At 37.7% G+C, this 21,066-nt stretch overlaps 1 protein-coding gene across 2 annotated transcripts; it reads left to right on the top strand.

Moving 5' to 3' along the window:
* On the top strand, positions 4,098–21,059 carry LOC109713862 (putative transferase At4g12130, mitochondrial). 2 transcript variants are annotated; one of them, XM_020238118.1, is made up of 6 exons: positions 4,098–4,395; positions 6,644–7,190; positions 7,774–8,027; positions 8,761–8,859; positions 20,312–20,470; positions 20,555–21,045. In XM_020238118.1, the coding sequence occupies exons 2-6, from the start codon at positions 6,679–6,681 to the stop codon at positions 20,797–20,799; spliced, it is 1,269 nt and encodes a 422-aa protein (XP_020093707.1). In that variant the 5' UTR covers positions 4,098–4,395; positions 6,644–6,678; the 3' UTR covers positions 20,800–21,045. The 2 variants fall into 2 exon arrangements, with proteins under 2 accessions (XP_020093707.1, XP_020093706.1); XM_020238117.1 differs by lacking the exon at positions 4,098–4,395 and having other exon boundaries at positions 6,581–7,190; positions 20,555–21,059.

Here is a 21,066-nt window from a genome sequence, read left to right on the forward strand (position 1 = left end):
TGGCGAGCCAAACTCTATCTCTCTCCTCCACGAAAGTGTCGTGGAATAACTTCTCCATGTGCATCAACCACTTCTCAACAATCCAGTGGTCGGCTTTCTCTCCATCAAAGATCCTGGGGTCGCACCTCCTGAACTCGTTGAGGCGATCCATGAGCCGCTGCCGCTCGGCTCCTTTAACCATCAAGGGAAAAGTCGCCGCTGCTACAGGCACCTGAGCTGGTGGTGCTGCCAATACCTCCTCCCGAGGGGCTACCACAAGTGTCGTCTGCGAAGGGTCGAGTACAGGGAATGACCCCTCGGGCGCAACTGTCTCAACTGGCGCGGGTAGTACCGGGACCCGGGCCTCTCTGACAGCTGCCTGCTGCAATAGAAGATCCTCCAGGCGCTGCATCCGTGCCTCCTGCCGGCGTGCCGTATCCGCCTGCTGCTGAGCCGCCGCCGCCTGCTGCGTCACCAAATCAGTGAGGGCGGCAAGTTGGCTCCTCAACTCACGGACCTCACCGGATCCGGAGGTAGCGGATGTCTCCGCTCCCTCAAAAGGCGCCGCATCGTCCGCTCTAATAGACTTAGAGCATGTAGTCGGCATCAACACTACAACATCATAAAAGCGCAAGTTAATATAACCCACGCTATCGCATAAAGTAAACTAATATATCAGGTAAAGTCAAAAGAAAACAATACTACTAAAGCATAAAGTAAACTAATATATCATAAATCTCAAGATACAAAAATAGGGTGGTCTCTATAACGAGGTACAAAACTCTCACAACCTCTCCAAAGAAAACAGAAGAGAGATGGACCACCTATCGCCAAATCCCTCGATAGCTAGCTCGAGGCAAAACCTTTCCCGCGATCCCGAGCCTCTCCCGAAGTGGAAGGCTCTGAAAGAAAACATAAAACAGGGAGCGTGAGAACTATAAATTATAGTTCCCAGTGGACAATTACTGACCTGCACCAACTGCACCACTAGGCCCAAAAGAGAGCAGATAAGGTTAATAGAAATTAACTGCGGTAAATAAAGCATAAAGATAAAATGCTACACTATTATGCCACAAGTATGTAAAATGTCAACATGGAGTACATCTACTCTACATGATCCAGTATGCCGATACTTAAACAAGTATGCTATGATGCAACAAATAATACTATGAAGTATAATAAATGCCCCAAAGCCAACTACATATCGAGTATGTACTATCATGGCAACCAAGTATACTACAATGCAACGAGCGATACCGTCAAATATACTATATATCTCAATGCCCAACCCTATGCCATAGCATGTCAAGAAATCCAACTACTATAACCTGTCTAGTAGTGATTATGAACTTGTTGTTTAATATTCGGATTCAATCTCATTTAGGACCTACACAGTTGTGGTCTGGCTTGTGCTGCCTAAGTGCCAGTGATAGCTCCAGCATTCCCACTCTAGGAATGAGTCTAACCCTCCAGGCCCCGTAGGCTACTCGATACCGCACAAGCAAACATAAGTTGCGTAGGCTAACTCCGGAGTGCCGGCTTGTAGGGAGCGACCGGTACAAGCATGTGTGAATGAGCACAAATGTCAAACAAGCATGGTCATCGTCTCAAGTACCCAATCATCATGTCTCTAACATGGTAACAGTCACTAGCAACCCAAAGGTCTAGTACTATGTCTCAATGTGAAGGTTTAACCATTCAATAGTTTTCAGGTCAATGAGCTTAGCTTTACTAAGTCCAAATCGCAAGATGATGTTCCAACATTCACTATGTTTGGTGCCTCTTTATGACACTTAAACATTTTTATAATCCAAGCACATTACACATTCTATATCTCTTTATGACATTAGCTTGTACTATCAATAATAGGTTAATACACATGCTCTCTAGCGTGTTCTCAGATCACTACATGCAGGTTCTTCCCAATGCAACTATCAACTTTGCATAATTCTCATAATAATATTATGCACATACCATTCACATATCCATCAAGTCTAATGCCGCTTTATGACATTAGCTTGCTAAGTCCATTTCTAGTCCAAGCCTAATGCCACTTTATGACATTAGCTTACTATTTGTATACACTCCAGTCTATGTCACTTCAATGATAATATGTCTAACCATGTCAAGCATGCGTTCTAAGTCCAAGAGTGTAATCTATATGCCATATGCACCATATGCAACATGATCTCAAACCAATATTAGAATGCTAATCATATGCAAAGTTTCAAGTTTGAACAGTTCTCTACTATATAGAGGGCCACTATACTTTATACATAGTATGCACATATTAAGCATTCTAAAATTCTCAAATATTCCATCTAGTAAGAATATGCATGCTTTTTCATTTTATAACACTTAAATCATCAACAATGAGATTTTCTCATTGTGTGGCTAGGTCAAACCCACCGAACCATCGCGTAGTCCTTCCTTTCGCCGAACGGAGTTGTCCACGAGTCTCAAAATACCCTAAAGGTAATGAGCGAAGGGATACACAAGTATTACGAACAACTATAAGATCAAACATTAACCATCAAGGCAAAAGGGCTAAAATCTCACCTATGGAGTAGAAAATCTTTCCCAAGCTCCAAAAAAGAGCTAAATCCCTTTCAATCCAACCCAAAGGAAGATTCTAATCCAATCAATTGAGCTCCAAAAGCCCTAGATCAAAAATCCCAAAACAAATCCTAAATCCTCATTTCTAGGGTTTCTGTACAAAAATCATGAAAATCATGAAATAAAGGAAAATAGTAAGCAACTAACCTCTAATGAAGCCTCAAACAAGGTTCAAAATCCACAAGGGTCGAAGATCTCACCTCCAATGAGCTCAACTCCAAGCTCCCAAGCTTCTCCCATGGTGGAAAAGTCACCAAAAGGCAAAAATAGAGCAAAAGTAAATAAAAAAAAAACTTTTGAAGTTGAAGGATCAATTTTAATATGACTTATAGATGATGAGTTACTATATATTTTTATCCTAATGAAACTCTAGCTGCCTCTCTTACTCATTACTTTTTTTCTAATTTTTTTACTCTTTGTTTTTTACTCTTTTTATTTTCATTTTATTTCCGCCAACAATATTTCATTGTCAACAATATAGTTTGTCTATTGACTATTTAATAAAATTTATAAAAAATATATATTTATACGGATATCCGTACCCGATGTAGACCCGATCCATATCCGGTCTTGAACGGGTAGTATACGGGTCGTCACTATTCAGACCCGCTCAAATAGATCCAATGGGTATATTAGTAACTTTAGTACCCGACCCGGACCCGGCCCGAAGTTAAATGGGTAGGGTATATATATTTTTTTGTAACCATTTCTTTTTAGTGTATGGATATAGTATATTAATTATCCAAACCCGACCCGGTTCACGGATATCTTTATGTCCAAGCTTGGCGGGGTTATGGAGCGACAGGTGTTGCGGACACGCGTCCGCCTGACCGCCCCGGTTGCCGGTCCACTTCCACCCCCCGGGGCCCCGAAGAACACAACATAGTTAGTTAATTCGCGAATTATTCGCGAATAATTCGCGAATTTTTGAAAAAGCCGAATAAAACAGCCGTTTTCATGTTTTTTTCAAAAATTCGGGAAAATTCGTGTTTTTTTTTGGCTAAAAATAATTATTCACGAATTAAACGCGATTTGCGAATAATTCGGCCCAACAGCCCGGTTGCAGGTTGCTGTGAGCCTGCGACGCAGAGTAGCGGAGTCGGACTCGGGCCTCGCGGGTGGCCCAAAAGAGGAAAAAAAATCATTTCTGTGTCTGTCGCCCAAAAGGCCAAAAAAGAAACAAAAAAAAATCCTCTCTTTCAGACTGGCCCCCCACCCGCCCCCCCCAACCCACGAGTCCCACTCCTATCCATAGTTAGTTAATTTGCGAATTATTCGCAAATTATTCGAGAATTTTTAAAATTCCGAATAAAACGTCCGTTTTCAAATTTTTGAAAAAATTTTGAAAAAAATTACGTTTTATTGGATAAAAGTAATTATTCGCGAATTAAACGCGATTCGCGAATAATTCCGCTCAAAAAAAACGCCGCCGTTGCTGCGGTCGCGGGCCTCGCGCATGGCCCAAAACAGAAAAGAGTTCGCAACTCAAAAAAAAAACCCTTCTCTGAAATCGCCCCCTCCCAGTCTCCCAGACTCCCAGCCCCAGCCCCATCCCTCCCAAAAAAGGGTTTGCCCTAACTTCTCACCCCTGCGGCGGTGCGGCCCTGCCACCGACCCGTGCGGCGGTCGCGGTCCCTTCCCCTCCCCCTCTTCCCTTCCGGCTGCTCGCCGAACGCAATCGGAAGCCCCCCTCTTCAGAAATCGAAGATCGAGTTCTTCACTCTTCAGAAATCGAAACCCTCCCCGTCGCCTCTTCCTCTTCCGCTTCCGCTATCCAACGATATATAGATCAGTAATAAGGTGGTTCTTTACAAACCAAGTACGATTTGAGTTTTCATTCTTTAAAGCAAAAGTTGGAAGCTTTTAGTCCATCTGATGGATACTTTTTTATACACAAATGGCTCGAGTGCTTAAATTGAATGTGTCCATTCTCTGTTCATCGCACCTAATTGTTAAGAACTAAAGACCCAAACATAGAGCTAAATAATGTATTAACCTAGGGACACGGAACTCTTGTATTATACCTAATCAATTTCATGATCTTGTCGACACTTGCAAAAGAAAATTTGTTGTGTGGTCTTTCATGGAAAATTTTGTTGTGGTTAAATCAGAGTCGGAGTTCGCTGATTATAATTACTAAAACTTTCTGTGTTTGTATGCTCTATATTTTATTCAAGCTTTTATGTATGTTTATATGTGGAATTATGAACTTTATGTATTTTTATTTGTTTACTGTTTAGACTTTAGAATTTAGATATGCTAGTATGCTGTTATGCACTATGCAAAGTGCCTGTTTCTCTTGGATTTAATTTCTAACTATGCTTGTATGTGAATCTTTTTATATTTACATTTAAATATGGACTATCTTGATCTCTTATTTGCTTAATTATTTTTTTTTTTTTAGGCATAATATAGTTTGTTATTTTTTTTAGTTAATTAGTTTAATTTTGTAGTTCTTTATTTTTATATTCTTAAAAAATATGAGTATTTATGCTAATAATATAAATCTTGAGAGAAAAAAACTTAATTTAATAGCCGAATTTTTAATCCCGAATTTTTAATTGGTGAACGTATAATATCTGTATAAATCACGTATCCGAATAATTACTGAATCTGTTTTTTAACCGTATTTTTCAACGAATTTAAAAATTCGAAGACGAATTTTATCCGAATTATACCCGTACCGAATTTTTGCCGAATCCGAATTAACTAACTATGCTCCTACCCCGACCCCTCCCAGTCCCAAAAAAGGGTTGCCCTAACCCTCCTCGTCGCCTCTTCCTCTTCCTCCGCTTCCAACGATAGATCAGTAATCGATCGGGTGGTTCTTTACAAACCAGGTGCGATTTGAGTTTCCATTCTAAAAAACAAAAGTTGGAAGCTTTTAGTCCATCTGATGGATACTTTTTTTATACACAAATGGCTCGAGTGCTTAAATTGAATGTGTGTCCATTCTCTGTTATGCCCAAACATAGAAGACCCAAACATGGAGCTAGATATAATCTTAATTAACTTAGGGACCAGGTGTCCATTCTCTGTTATTCTCTGTTATGTGGAATAGTGAACTTTATGTATCTTTTATTTATTTATTGTTTAGACTTTAGAATTTAGATAGGCTAGTATGCAGTTATGCACTATGTAAAGTGCTAGTTTCATCTTGTATTTACTTTCTAACTATGCTTGTATGTGAACGTTTTATATTTTACATTTAAGTATGGTCTATCTTGATCTCTTATTTGCTTAATTATTTCTTTATTTTGAGGCATTATATATGTTACGTTTTTTTTTTTACTTAATTAGTTTAATTTTGTAGCTCTTTATTCGTATATTCTTAAAAAATATAAGTATTTATGCTAATAGTATAAATCTTGAGAGCNAAGACCCAAACATAGAGCTAACTAATCTTAATTAACTTAGGGACCAGGTGTCCATTCTCTGTTATGCACAAAGAAGACCCAAACATAGAGCTAATTAACTTAGGGACCAGGTGTCCATTCTCTGTTATTCTCTGTTATGTGGAATAGTGAACTTTATGTATCTTTTATTTATTTATTGTTTAGACTTTAGAATTTAGATAGGCTAGTATGCAGTTATGCACTATGTAAAGTGCCAGTTTCATCTTGTATTTACTTTCTAACTATGCTTGTATGTGAACCTTTTATATTTTACATTTAAGTATGGTCTATCTTGATCTCTTATTTGCTTAATTATTTCTTTATTTTGAGGCATTATATAGTTTACGTTTTTTTTTTTACTTAATTAGTTTAATTTTGTAGCTCTTTATTCGTATATTCTTAAAAAATATAAGTATTTATGCTAATAGTATAAATCTTGAGAGGAAAAAAACTTAATTTAATAGCCGAATTTTTAATTGGTGAACGTATAATATCCGTATAAATCACGTATCCGAATAATTGGCGAATCCGGTTTTTTAGCCATTTTTTTCAACGAATTTAAAAATTAGAAGACAAATTTTATCCGAATTATATCCGTACCGAATTTTTGCCGAATCCGAATTAACTAACTATGGAACACAAACGCAAAGTAGAGAAAAGAAAAAGGAAAAGAGAAAGAAATAAGAAAATGCCTCCTTTTACCTCCTCCTGGCGCCTCCGCACTCCGATCTCAACCCTTTCCCACCGCTTCCGCGCCGCGCTGCCCAGACTCCTCTCCTCCGGGGCCCAGCAGCCCTCGTCGTCGTCGGCGGCGGTGGGCCCCCTGTCCTGCCGCCTGGGTTCCCGCTCTGTAGTCCGATTTCGCGGGCCCGACGCCGCCAAGTTCCTGCAGGGCCTCCTCACCAATGACGTCCGCCCTCTCGCTGTTCCGCCCGCCGCCGCAGTTGGAAGCGACGAGTCTTCCACCCACTTTCCCACGCCCAATGTCTCTCTCTACCACTCTCCCCCTATCTACGCCGCCCTGCTCACGCCGCATGGCAGGTTCCTCTACGACCTCTTCCTCTATCGCCCGCCTCCCGCCGATCACAAGCTCGACCGGACCGGCTCTGGGCCTGGAAAGGGCGATCCCCACGACCCGCTCACTTTGCTCGCCGACGTCGATGCGGTCGTCCTGGACGAGCTCTTGGATTGCTTCAACAAGTAAGGCGCCTAAATCCTAGTTAGAATTATTTTCTTTTCTGGTTCCATAGCTTCGACTTCTTTATTCCCGCGCTGAGTTTTCCTATTTTATTTTCTGGTGCTAATCCTAAGCGACACATTAGCTTTTATGTAAATTGGAAACTGCAAATTAGTAATAAACAAGGTCGATAGGACTTGGATAGTTTTAAATCCGAGGCCTGAGTCAGTGAAATACAAAAGGCAGCGCTACAAGTGAGGGGAAATGATGTCCAGAAATTCACAAAGACGGATTAGTATTGATGGCTATATGAGTCAAAACTTGTTCTCTTGTGTCCTGTAATATTGAGAGAGTACCACATCCCAGTATCTGATAATATGGAAAAAGCGGACGAGTATATTTCTGAAATCTTAATATCTACTATATTTTTGACAATCTAGAGAGATCCTACTGTTCAACCCATTTTATGCGCAGTTGGTAGCATTTGGTAGAAATTTGCATCTCATTTGAGTAGCAGAACTTGACATATGACACTTCCTGATTTGACCATACAATATTTCATTGCTCTAAGTTAATGCTGATTTTATTCCCATACATGTTTTGCAGATATAGGCTCCGGTCCAAGGTTGACATAGAGAACGTGAGCAAGGAATTTGCTTGTTGGCAGAGATTTGGTGGTAACCTATCTAACGCTGCACCATCAACTCAAGAACCTGAAGCTGCATCTGTTGGTTGGGGAACAGGCATCGATCATGCTGCTGAATCATCCGCACAGGGAAATAGTATTGGTTGGAAATGGTGCAAAGATCCTAGGTTGGATTGCTTGGGATATAGGGGAATCTTCCCATCTAACACAATTCGTAAGAGACTGCACTCATAAGGTCTTTTAACGTTTATGCATCTCCACCTATTAAATTATACCCCTGTAAAATATGAATTTCATATATGACACCAAAATTGCTATTTCTTATGAAGGCTTTCTTTTCTGCCGAGAAGGTCGGGGGGTAAGCTTAAGTTTACTTTCTAAAGCTGGATACTTCTGCAAGTACAAATTATATATGTTAGGAAGTATGTTTTTGAGGAGCATACATTGAATTTCAGATTTTATAAGGGCATATATATAAAAACAGAATCTCGTGTTCGTTTTATTCATAGTAGGACTTGTTGGCACCTAGGATTGGATCAGATTGGCTAAGTTAAGAGTATTTCATTGGGTAGATTCGGCAACTTGGGGGGTGCCAAGAGTAGCGAGAGGAATCTGGTTGAGTTAAATACCCAGTGGAGTGGAATGGGATTACTGGATCCCACCAAGCGGCTAGGAGTGAAAAGGGCTGCATTTGGAAATTCATTTCTATCCCATGGGCGGCGCCTCCAATTGTTGTGACCTCCAGTGCCTTTTTGAGTTTTGAGTTGCTAAATGCTCCCTCTCCCTTCAACGTTGCACTTTCAGCTTTGCCTATCCAATCAATCTAGGTGCCGGCCGGGGCCACCAGTTGCACTGGCGTTCAACAATGGATGCTTCAATTTGGTATATGAACTAGAAATCTAGAAGTTCATTATATATTTATATCTGTTGCTTTCTTTCTTCTACAGCACCATTAGTTGAATCCGACAAAGAAGCAGATGAAAGACATTACCTTCTATGGCGATTACAGCAAGGAGTTGCTGAAGGTTCGACTGAGATACCAAAAGGTGTGGTTAATCAAATTTCAGAATGATTTTATTGTGCCTTCTTCTAGGTGACTATATACCTACAAATTATATATAATGATAGAACAGAACCCAGAAAATCAAGATTCTAATGCTGCGTATAGTTTTCTGTTGGAATTCTATGACAAAGTTTTCATTGAGATTTCATTACTCTTCCAAATTGTTGTGTTCACATGTTCAATCTAGGTATGCATTTTTGTTTAGGTTTTATGTATAAGTGGAAACTTGATTATGACAATATGAATTAAGTGTACTTGACATTACAAAATAATCAAATACAAGGTTGAACTCGGTTCAACTCAATTTGTTGATTTTGTTGGTAAGTACTGAATAGCCGATACAGAAGTAACTAGTTGTTTGTTCATACTATTTAGGAGAATGGTATTACTAGACTAGTTTAGATTTAAGCATTTCCAGCTACATTAATTAAGAATAGTAGAGATGTTACCTAGTGGTTGGTTTTTAGTTTTTTATTGTTTATGAGAAAAGGCAATGACTAGAAAATTGTGTTTGGTCCCATTATCTGTTTAAATATTTATTCCAAAATACCGGAAAACTTGGTACTCACATAAATATATTTTAGATTAGTGGAGTATGGTTTGAGTTGCTTTTTGGGGCCAGACTCGATTTGAAATAAAGCAGCTATGCTAGTCTTTCAAGGTATAAAATGTTCTACTAATAAACCCTATACATGTTTCATTTTGGTGGGAACTTGTTTGATTTGGTTAGGAGCGGGTTCTCTTATAGAAAATTGAGATAGATTGAGATTAGTCAGATTTCACCTACATAACCAAGACTGAGACGGTCATTAGAAAAAGTGTCCTGAGCCAAAACAAATGATTCACTTTCATTTCCTGACTCATCGGTTATATCCCTACATTTGCTGTAATGTTTGTGTGCTCGTGATTAAGTGTGCATTCTTTCACATGTATGAATATTTGTCTACTTGTGCTAGTGCGTGTACATGCATATGTGCTGTCCACATGTATCTCTGTGTTGTTCACAACCATGTGCTTGTGTGCACATTTGGCCTAGGCATTGGTTTATATCGATCTACTCTCGAGGATTCGAATGCTGTCTCGGAGTGTAAGGATGGAGTGAAGTACTGAAGTCAATAAAGAAGTTGTAGATTCGTAAGATCATGATAGTCTCTCCGCGTGCTATAGTGCTACAAAAGATTTAAGTGCATGGTGTGCATGTGTATGCGGGAGGCATGTTATAGTTTTTTCTCAACATGCACCACTTGTGGACTTGTCTGTTTTTGTTGGCAGTTGCATGATTTTTTTTGTTTGGTTCTTTCGAAATTTGAACTTTTTGGCTTCTGCGAGAGTCAATAGTAATGGAGTTGACATTGATGTATACTAGGACTAGGAGCTTATTCAATCTAGCTTCTGTTAATACGAGTTAGCCATTCTCATCTCTTTTGGTCTTTTTTCAATGCCTTGCTCTTATTTCTTGTGAAACAATAACTTTTGGTTGAAATATATAAGTTGTTTTGCCCAGTCATTAACTTACGTTAGGCGGATATGATGCATTTGCAAGATTAACAGTGTAGAATAATTCAAATCCAGTGAAATTTGATAGAAATTTTTTTTCACTAAAAATTAGAGTAAATTTAGTATCTCTAATATGAAATTTAAGTCTTTTCTCATTATTTTTTATGATATTTTTATTTTCAGTCGTTAATTTTGTCTCTAATATGAAATTTAAGTCTTTTCTCATTATTTTTTATGATATTTTTATTTTCAGTCGTTAATTTTGAGACTTTGTTTTAAATGTAAATGAGGTTGAAAAATCATAAAAATTTATTTTAGATACTTCAAAACTCTAGATTAAGTCTAACAGAGTCAATCGTTGATTCGAGTGTCCTATCATCGAAAACAATTTGGTACACTAGATCTTCAATTTTTACGAGAGTACAATTTTGACCGTTACACATTTGATGGACTTCATTATAAATTTAGAAAATTGCAACATTTGGTTTTTAGATACTATAGATACTCTAGATCATGTGCAATAGTATGTGTCGTTGATTCGGAAGCTCCATCATTGGACTTATGAATATGAAGGTCTCTGTATTGCACACAGTCATACACACATATATACACACGCACGTGCATATATACACACATATATACATATACGTATATACACACACATGTACATATTTAAATAGACGCACACTCCCATGCACATGCGGATGCATACACACACACACACACACAATAGGGCTACTATACTCTTATGAGTATAGAATCGTTCATTCTTTTGCAGTCACATGCAAATGTTCAAGGGTCACGGTTCAACAACCTCACTATTTTTTTAAAATTGACTAAATCTATCTATGCTATCAACCATCCTAAGTGTCATGACAGTATTGTTTAAGTAGTAGCCCAATTACCTTTTGTTTACAACCTATGTTAGATGCACTATGTTCAATACTTACATACGCATGTCAAATTCTCTAAGTTATCTCTATAGAATGTTATTTGTCTCATAGTTCAATAACGTCGGTGAATAGGTTATGTCCAAACATATTGACAACATATGAGATTCTCTCGCACCTTGGTAGCTAATTCACCTCAAGAAAGGTGTGTTTCACACAAGAATGCTCGTGTATGCACATTTACTAGAAAAATTACCATTTATACTTATCCGTTCAACATGATATTAGTCCTCAGATATGGAAAGTGACCAATCCACTTTGGTACCCATCTCGTTTCGTCATTAATTGATAAGAAAATCAAGAACTAGGAAATTGTGGACGAATCGCCCTGCTTCCAAGCCAATCCGCCAAAAACCTTCAAAATCGGCCTGAATTGTCCAATCGGACGTTGTAACCTTGTTGTAATTCAAATCTTTGTTGTCTTCCAAGTCAATCTTCTCTCTAATTAGAGTTTTCAAGTGTTAGATGGATTTTAAACTCAAGGTGCAAAAACAGCAATTTTGATCCAGGTTTCTAATTTGTCTCAACAAAATCCTTCATTCATAGCAAATCTCTAAATATTATAATATAGATTCACCTAGATTCTTCTGCTGAGCCACTGTGCATGTGTCCATGCAAAAGTCAAATCATTTATCAAATTTCCTTCGGGCTGCAAATACTGACTTCGGGCGTCCGGTTCTAGGATTTGAATCAACATTAGTGCCTGTATGCCACTTTAGGGCACCATAATCCCTTTCCCGGCGTCCGAAAGACCTTAAAACTTTAGTTTCAATAGTGAGTCCGTTTTTGTGCTGTTTTCAAATTATTTTTGATGATGGAACTTTCCAATCGATGGTCAGCACCATTTGATTTGATTCAATTATTAATTTTTTGGCATTATTTATATCATGATCAAAAGATCATGAAATTGACCATTTTTAACGGCTGGTATGGAATGCTTGCTAGTTTAACGGCGTAAAAGAAATGGAATCGGTTGAATTTTTAATAGAAAATGTTATTCACTATCTAGATAAAGACTAATAACTTCGATCTTAAATTGCAAAATAGTACATTAATAATTTTTGGCAAATAAAAAAAGGTAGTTGGACGAGTTACTTATTGTGCCACATCCTTGTATTAGTCCTCTGCCCAGATTATAGATGGACCTGTAAGATGTGAGTGAGAACTATAATCATAGTTTCCAGTAGGTATGCCCATCTAAAGGGCAGGCTCGATCCACCAAATCTAAAGAAGGCATAATATAAAAGGAGTGAGTATATAACTAATAAAAAGTACTTTACATATATATGACCACTATATGCGAAAAGAAAGTGACGACTATTATGCCATAAATTGAAAGATCAAGATCCTTACTTTGTTTTCGACATCTCTCACTATAGAGGGTATGCAGTTCACCTACCGAGAGAGCTCCCTCTTGTACTGGTATATAGGGGTGAACCGGAATACTTATGATAAGTATTAGCCTTTCTTGTAACTCTTTCACCTTTGGATCAACACCTTTGACCACTAGTCTTGGATTAATACGATTCCACCAATCACTACTAAACTCGTGCTGGGCCACCATCATCCCAACCCCGTAATTTTTTATCCAAGGGCTACAAACCTAAAAAGTAAAAAATCCCAAATACTTCTAAAAGTCCACAATCTTTTATCCAAGGGATACAAAGCTAAAGTAAAAAAGCCCAAATACTTCGAAACGTATTTCTAGCTCAATTATATATATATATATATATATATATATATATATATATATATAGAATTAGGCTACTATACTATCTATAGTACCGAGCTTCGGTACTATAGTGTTTGTTTTCGATCTTAGGGCGTTCAAATCAACGATCCACACCGTTAAATATGATCTAGGGTATATGAATTTCTTAGGAATAAAATTTTAGTTTTTTTCGATATCGTTTACTTANAAGGGAGCCGATCGTCGATTTGGAAGCCGCATCATTGAAAACAACTTGGTAGCACGGAGGCCTCCGTGCTACCGATAGTATACTAGCCTAGCTCTATATGTATATATATATTTATATAGAATTAGGCTACTATACTATCTATAGTACCGAGCTTCGGTACTATAGTGTTTGTTTTCGATCTTAGGGCGTTCAAATCAACGATCCACACCGTTAAATATGATCTAGGGTATAAGAATGTCTTAGGAATAAAATTTTAGTTTTTTTCGATATCGTTTACTTAGTAAATAAATTATATCAAAATGGACGGTGAAAATTGAATAATCTTTAAAATTTGAGTATATGACTTTTAAATTCAAGATCAAGAATGTTAACCTTAATCTATATAGTTTAAAGTATTTTCTATCAAAATTTGAATAAATTTAGATTCTTCTACACCGTTAAACTCCAAACTTGTCATAATAGCCATTGAAAATTGACAATTTTGAAATAGTTTGATCATAAAGTAAACTATGTCGAAAAAATATAAAATTTTATTTCTAGAAACTTTAAATACTCTAGATCAGTTTTAACGGTGTGGATCGTTGATTTGAACGCCCTAAGATCGAAAACCAACATTATAGTACCGGAGCTCGGTACTATAGATAGTATAGTAGCCTAGCTCTATATATATATATATATATATATATATATATATATAGAGTTGAGCTAGAATTCTATCCATAGCAAACGAGCTCCGTTGCCACCCATTTGTTTTCGATGATGGAGCTTCCAAATCGATGATCAACACCGTTGATCATGATCTATACTACTTGAAGTGTTTAGAAATCAAATTTCATACATTTTCGATATTGTTCTCTTATCCATCAAGTGGACACAAAAATGAACGGCTGAAAATGAATATTCTTTAAAAAATGATGATAGGAGTCTTGTAATCAAGATCAAGAGTATAGATCTTGTTTTAAAGAGTTTAAAGAATTTTCTAACAAAAATTCAATTGATTTCGATATCTTTACGCCGTTAAACGAGAAAACGCTTCATATCAACCATTAAAATTACAAATTTTGAAATCCTTTGATCATTAAGCAAATGATGTCGAAAAGATTTGAAATTTGATTTCTAAACACTTCAAGCGATATAGATCATGTTCAACGGTTCCGATCGTCAATTTGGAGGCTCCATCATCGAAAACAAGTGGGTGGCAACGGAGCCTGTTTGCTATCAATAGTATTCTAGCTCAACTCTCTACATATATATATATATGTATGTATATGTATATGTATGTATATGTATGTATATGTATATATGTTTGTATATGTATGTATGTATGTATGTACATAAATATGTATGTATATACATATATGTATGTATGTATATACATAAATATGTATGTATATACATATATATATACATGTATATACATATATGTATGTATATACATGTATATACATATATGTATGTATATACATGTATATACATATATATATATATATATAGAGCTAGGCTCCTATGCTTTCGAAAGTACGGAGGCCTCCATGCTTGTAAGTTGTTTTCGATGATGGGGCATTCGATTCGGCGATCAGTTTCGTTAGACATGATCTACGCTATTAGAACTACCTAGAAACCGGATGTATTGGTCTTATTCTTGATAGTTAAGTAGAATTTTCTATTAAATTTTCATTTCATTTGGATTGTTTTACACCGTTGAACTTACAAACGTGCCACATCGGCCGTTAAAATTGTCATTTTTGAGATCTTTTGATCGCTTGTTAAATGATGTCAAAAAATACTTTCAATAGTGTAGATCAAGTCTAACGGAGCCGATCGTCGATTTGAAAGCCGCATCATCGAAAACAACTTGGTAGCACGGAACGCTCCGTGCTACCGATAGCATAGTAGCCGGATTCTATATATATATATATATGTATATATATGTATATATATATATGAACTTTAAATACTTGCAACTATGTCTTTGGAATAGTCAAAAGATGCTATATCCGCAAGAGCCATCTTTAGAATCTCATATTGCATGGTAATTTTCGTTTATATGTGTGATTGGGTTTAAATTTCACGACAATGTTAGGGTCTCACAGATGGTGTTTGTAGCGCCCCAATAGTCCTACATCGGATAAAAAAGGGATTATGACTGGGTATATAAGGATTAGAGACCTAAGTAATGATAATTGGGCTCTAGCATTTTGTGCCCAACGAGTTATTAGTGCTAGCGGGTCGGATCATTACTTTTAGTATCAGAGGCAATCATCAGCCGGAGTTGATCCAGGGTTGTACAGGAGGTAGGGAGATGAGTCTCACGTTGCTTGGTGCTTGTGAGCGTGCCTGAGCCTGACAAGGACGTCAGGCTTAAACGGAAGGCATCGGGGCTTAAAGGTAGTAGGAGGAATGCGACACCCCAGAATTTGGAATAGTCTTATATAAAGGGTATAATAGGACTAAATCTCTTGATCCGGCATTGGGTGGTGGCTAGGCCCAAGATGTTAAATAAGTCATTGCAGGATTAGCTATTTGTTTTGTTAGTATCCACATCTCTTGTATTGTACAAGAAGTTCACAATTATTTGATGGTAATTATATAAACTGCTATACTAAAATATGTATATAAGGCACTTGTTTTTCGCAAGAGCATTAATTAAGTTTTTTCATGGTGATATCTTAAGCTAGAGATAAAAAGAGGACAAATGTACGGTTTTCTTTCTCACAAAAAACATTAGTAAAGTCTTAGGACCTTTAAAACATGGATGTATTCCAAACGACTGATGTTATAACCTCATTCAATGTAGGACGAGCATGTGTATATGCTATGCTCAGATTAAACTGAAGAAAAACTTGACGCAGAGGAGACATGGGTCGTCTACTCGACGTGGATGCAGATCATTGTGCGAATTCTCTGCAGAAAAAGAAAAGTTTTTTAGTACTCTTGTTAGATTACTGAGGATCATTAAGAGGATTTCGCAGATCCTTTGCTATATTTCAACTGTTTACTTTTACCTGTTAAAAGATTTTATTTTATTTTATTTTATTTTATTTCTCAAAAGGATGATAAGAGAATTTTAGATAAATTCTATAGAACTCTCTTTCTCTTCTTCTCTCTTATAGAACTACCTCTCTTTTTCTTCCACCCCCCCACCCCCTCGACTCATAATCAAGAAGTAGGCTTTGAAATTTTTATTACTTTTTAGTCAACCTCTCATTTTATTTTAATGGATAGTTAATATAAATTAATATATTAAAATATTAGTCTTATCTGTTATGACCCTGTCGTGCTTGTGTTTTATTTTTCGAAGTTCTCAAGTTGTTGTGTCCGAGTCATGTCGTTTCTCATGTTCCGTGTCGTGTCCGTGCCTGTGCATTCTTGGTTAGGATCTCCACAGACTGGTAAAGAAATAGATGACGACGAGTGGGCTACTAGATTAATACATTAGAGACGAGCGAGAAGAAAGAAGTGAAAAGAGAGGAGAAAGTTACTTCGGAACTTGGTTTGGCAATCAGGAGTTCTCTTCACACTTTCATTAAATACATTGCCTTTGGTTGGCCTGTTTCAAAATTCTTGTGCTGTAGTTCTAAAGCATCTTGGATTCTTATTAATAGAGGGAAATCCAATTTGATAAAATTATATTTGATGCGCTTGTCAGATCATTAATTAACAGTATAATTGGCTTCTTTGCACCAATAATCTTTTGGTCCTTACACCTCTTTTAGTATTACATGTCTGTATTACATGTCTGGTTTTATGAACTTTGATTAAAATTAAAAGTTTTAAACTTCTCTTGACAGCCAAGCTAAGAAATGGATGAAGAGTATTTAAATTGTGTAAATATTCAGACCATAGTTACTAGGATTGCAGACTCTCCCCTTCAAACCGTGATTTGGACTGCATATTTTGATTTAGGGTGGATTCTCAATCCGGTTTGCAAAAAGTGGTGAATCGAGAATAGTAAAGAAGTACTTTGATTTTCTAGATCTAATTTGTTAGGATATGTAAAGTGTTTTACAAGATATAGGTTAATCAGGGTTGGAAACTTGGCTGCGACATCATTTAGGACTCAAGAGTGTGCTTGATAGTCGGGAGTTGGGATGATCGTTACGCCACGGTTGAATGGTGAGTAATGGATGAATCATTGTGGCGTATGAATTGATGGTAGCAAGCAGGGTAGCAAGTCAATGCACAATGCTAGGGTGGAATTGGTTGAACTTATTGTATCCAAGATTCTGTATGGATATAACTGATTCTAAATGCTACACAGGGTAATCCAAGTTCCTTTGAAAGAGAGTCGAGTTACACTAATGTCACGCCCGGGTACCAACGGAAGCATATCCGGTACGTGCACAGACCCGCCATACACTTGCAGTATATAAGGCGTCTATAAAGAAAACATGTCGATAGAAGGAATACATAGAAGAATCCTATCCTGATATCAGAGCAAAGTATAAGTCAATAATATCATTCTCAGAAGAACAGTGAGTATATGATCCAAAACAACTCAACATCGTAGAGAAATATTACAAGTATAATCCCCGATTCAAAGATTTCATATACATCACAGGGCTACTCAAAATACATGTACAATGGTAGTCTCTCTATACACGGGTACATCACCCTCGACCGTGGCACGAGTAGCAAGGTGATCATCTAGTAAAATAGCAAGCTAGGTCTAGCTAGATGCGACTTCCTTGCCGCGATCCCTAGCCTCTCCTGTAGGTGGCTCTGTAAAAACAACAATAAAAAGGGCGTGAGAACTATTAAACAATAGTTCCCAGTGGGTAAGCCGCCAGCCTCGGTGAATTACACCACTAGGCTCATAATATACTAAATAAAAGTAAAGCAGTAATTGCATGATAAATCTACAATGCTAATAGGTAATGAGCATGTAATCATATTTTCTACAGTAAATGAATCAACTGAATATGAAAAGCATAGCAATTACTGTAAGCATGAACATAAACATGAACATAAGTATGAACGTGTAAGTAAATACTGTACACTATAACTGATAATCATTCATTACTATCCACTGTCATTTGGAACTTTAATTTCATTCAAAAAGACCTACACAAGGTAGTATAGCTTGCGCCGCGCCTAATGGCCCCGTGGTAGTATGCACTCCCCACGACAATCCACTTCGGCACCCAATCCCGCACGGGCGAGCAATCTGTTGCGTAGGCCAACTCCGGAGTGCCGGCTTGTAGGGAGCTACCCTCACAAGCGTGTGCGAATGAGCACAATGGCAAGCAAGCAAAGTTCATAGTCCAATATGTCTCGAACATCATGTCATAGTATGCTATGTTCTTACTCTCGATCTATTGATCGGAATTCTCAATATAAAAAACAATGACAATAGCTAGTATCCACTAGATTAGTAAGCACATGAAAGTAATGCTAATTTACATATGGCATTAGAAACTTTCCACTATCGAGGTACTATCAAAATAGTCACAAGAAATGTCATTGTTCTCTCCTCTATAGGAGCATAATAGACTTGTCTATTAGTTGCAACTGAACTAATCATAAACATAAACATAAATACTTTTATGCATGAGTTCTCTCTACTTCATAGAGGTTACATTTCAAATGTATCAAACGTTGTGGCGATGATGTTCCAAGTCCTTTATCAATCACATAATCACAAAAGCGCACAAATAAACCAATTCTATAGTATTATATAGAACATAAGGGAGCTTCACTTGCTCTGGTTAGGTCAAACCCACCTATCACTAAGCTCAATGCAACCCAAATGAATCCCGCAATTCAGCTCACTGGTTCATGAACCTGCTGAAAATCAAGTATTAAAATCGCATCAAAACTACAACCGAATTGTCCAAATTCGGCACAAAACTCACTTAGTACAAAGTAGTAGCTTGAGTTCCTGATTTGGTTCACTTTAGTACCTCAAGATTAACCTCTAAAGGCTCTCCAATGCCCACCGAAGATGATCCAGAGGTCGGTTGCACTCTCGCTGCGAACAACACCAAAACGGCATCAAAATGCTTGTATACAAGTTAATATAGCCGAAATCTTGCGAATTCAGTTTTCTAACTGAAATTTCAGCTTACCCCTGGTTGAAACACCTTCTAAACCAGCCCCCAAGGTCACCAATTTAACGCAAAGTGAATTGGAAACCTGCTGCGAAGAAACAATTCCAAACTGCATTAAGTCGCTCGATTAAACAGCGTATAGTTTCGAAATAGCTTCATAAATAACTAATTACCTTTATCAAGCTTCAAAGCAGCCTTTCCCTGGATTAAAATGGGTAAATCACAGCTAGATAACTCCTCTCTAGCTGCTGGAATCCTCCTCCAACTCAGCTGGGAGCAACAAAACCGAAACGGCTCAAAATCCGACACTAGTACACAAACTAGGGAGAAATTGAGCTAAATACCTTTCTACAGCTTTTTTTCAGCAACTCCCTATATTAGATATGAAGAACACTGCCAAAACACCTCACTTCACCCTTCAAAAGCTGGCCCCAAGTCCACCCAAACAGCATGCGTCGAGCGGAGCGTGAAATCGGCGCGAAACGGCGATGTCTACTCGAAGAGAGAGAAACCCTAGAGAGAGAAAGTGGAGAAAGTGAAAGAACCTTTCTCTGAGCTCTAGCAACCTCCACCAAGCTCCAGGAGTCGTGTTGGGTCAAATAGATAGGGATTAGATGCGAAATTACCAAAATAGCCTTGCTGCCACGTATCTGCCATTGTGTACCGGTACAAGATGATGGCTGTACCGGTACACAATGCAAAATTTCACCAGTAATGCACTTTCTTGCTTCCGGCCGTTCAATCACTTCTCTAACTTATCCAAAAACTTGTCTAAGCCTTTTAGAAGATGTAGGATAGATCCACATATCATTCCACACACTCGAACTTCGCAATTTGCTAAAGTTCAGTGTATTACAACTAAATTCCATTTGGACTCAATTAGGCATAATTTGTTCTATCAAACTTGCATCATTTATAGTATTGTTATGAACAAAAGCTTTTCTTACTAAAATATCAGGAAAGTTCTTGCCTTCTTGTGAATGAGTGGATGACTGCTTGCTTCTTTTGCCACTAATCAGGTGAAGCTATTCCTCTTGAATACAATTTGGCGGGACTGAATGCTATATCCTTTGAAAAAGGTTGCTATGTAGGCCAGGAGCTTGTCGCACGGACACATCATCGCGGTGTTATTCACAAGCGCTTGCTTCCTTTTAAGTTTTTAAATGATAATGGTGAAGGTACTTATTTTCTAGTTATTAACTTTAATTTTTCTTTTGGTACTGTTGTTTAGATGCTCATGTATTATTGTTTACTTTACTCAGAAGTTGAGCAGGTTGTATCCCCTGGTTCAGAGATTGCGGAGAGTAATTCCAACAAGACAGTTGGCACTGCAAATACGGCAGTTGGGTGTTGTGGAATGGGCATACTCAGACTCGAAGAAGCATTCAACCCATCATCTACACTCACAATCAAGGATCAAAACAAGATTCAAGTTAAGGTTATTAGACCAGATTGGTGGCCTACGGAATGGAATCATGTACATGAAGAACAAACTGTTGCTGCTTAATTGTGACTAAATTGTAATCTCTGATGATGAGGGATTTTGAGTTGATAGCGTTTGAGCTAACTTATGTCTGTAATCTTGGGTAGTTATCACTGCCTCGATTGTAGAGTTTATGTAGCAGTGCAAGGTGAATAAAAAGATTTTCAGGAATGTCATTAGGAGACTGACTAGTGGAGAAAAAGTTACTGATTGTACCGCATATTCTAAATTTTGCATTTACAAGTCCAGGACTCTCCATTATCAATTTTATTTCTCTTTATTTACTTCTGC

This window comes from Ananas comosus, linkage group 8 (assembly GCF_001540865.1).
Source record: "Ananas comosus cultivar F153 linkage group 8, ASM154086v1, whole genome shotgun sequence".
Lineage (NCBI taxonomy): Eukaryota > Viridiplantae > Streptophyta > Magnoliopsida > Poales > Bromeliaceae > Ananas > Ananas comosus.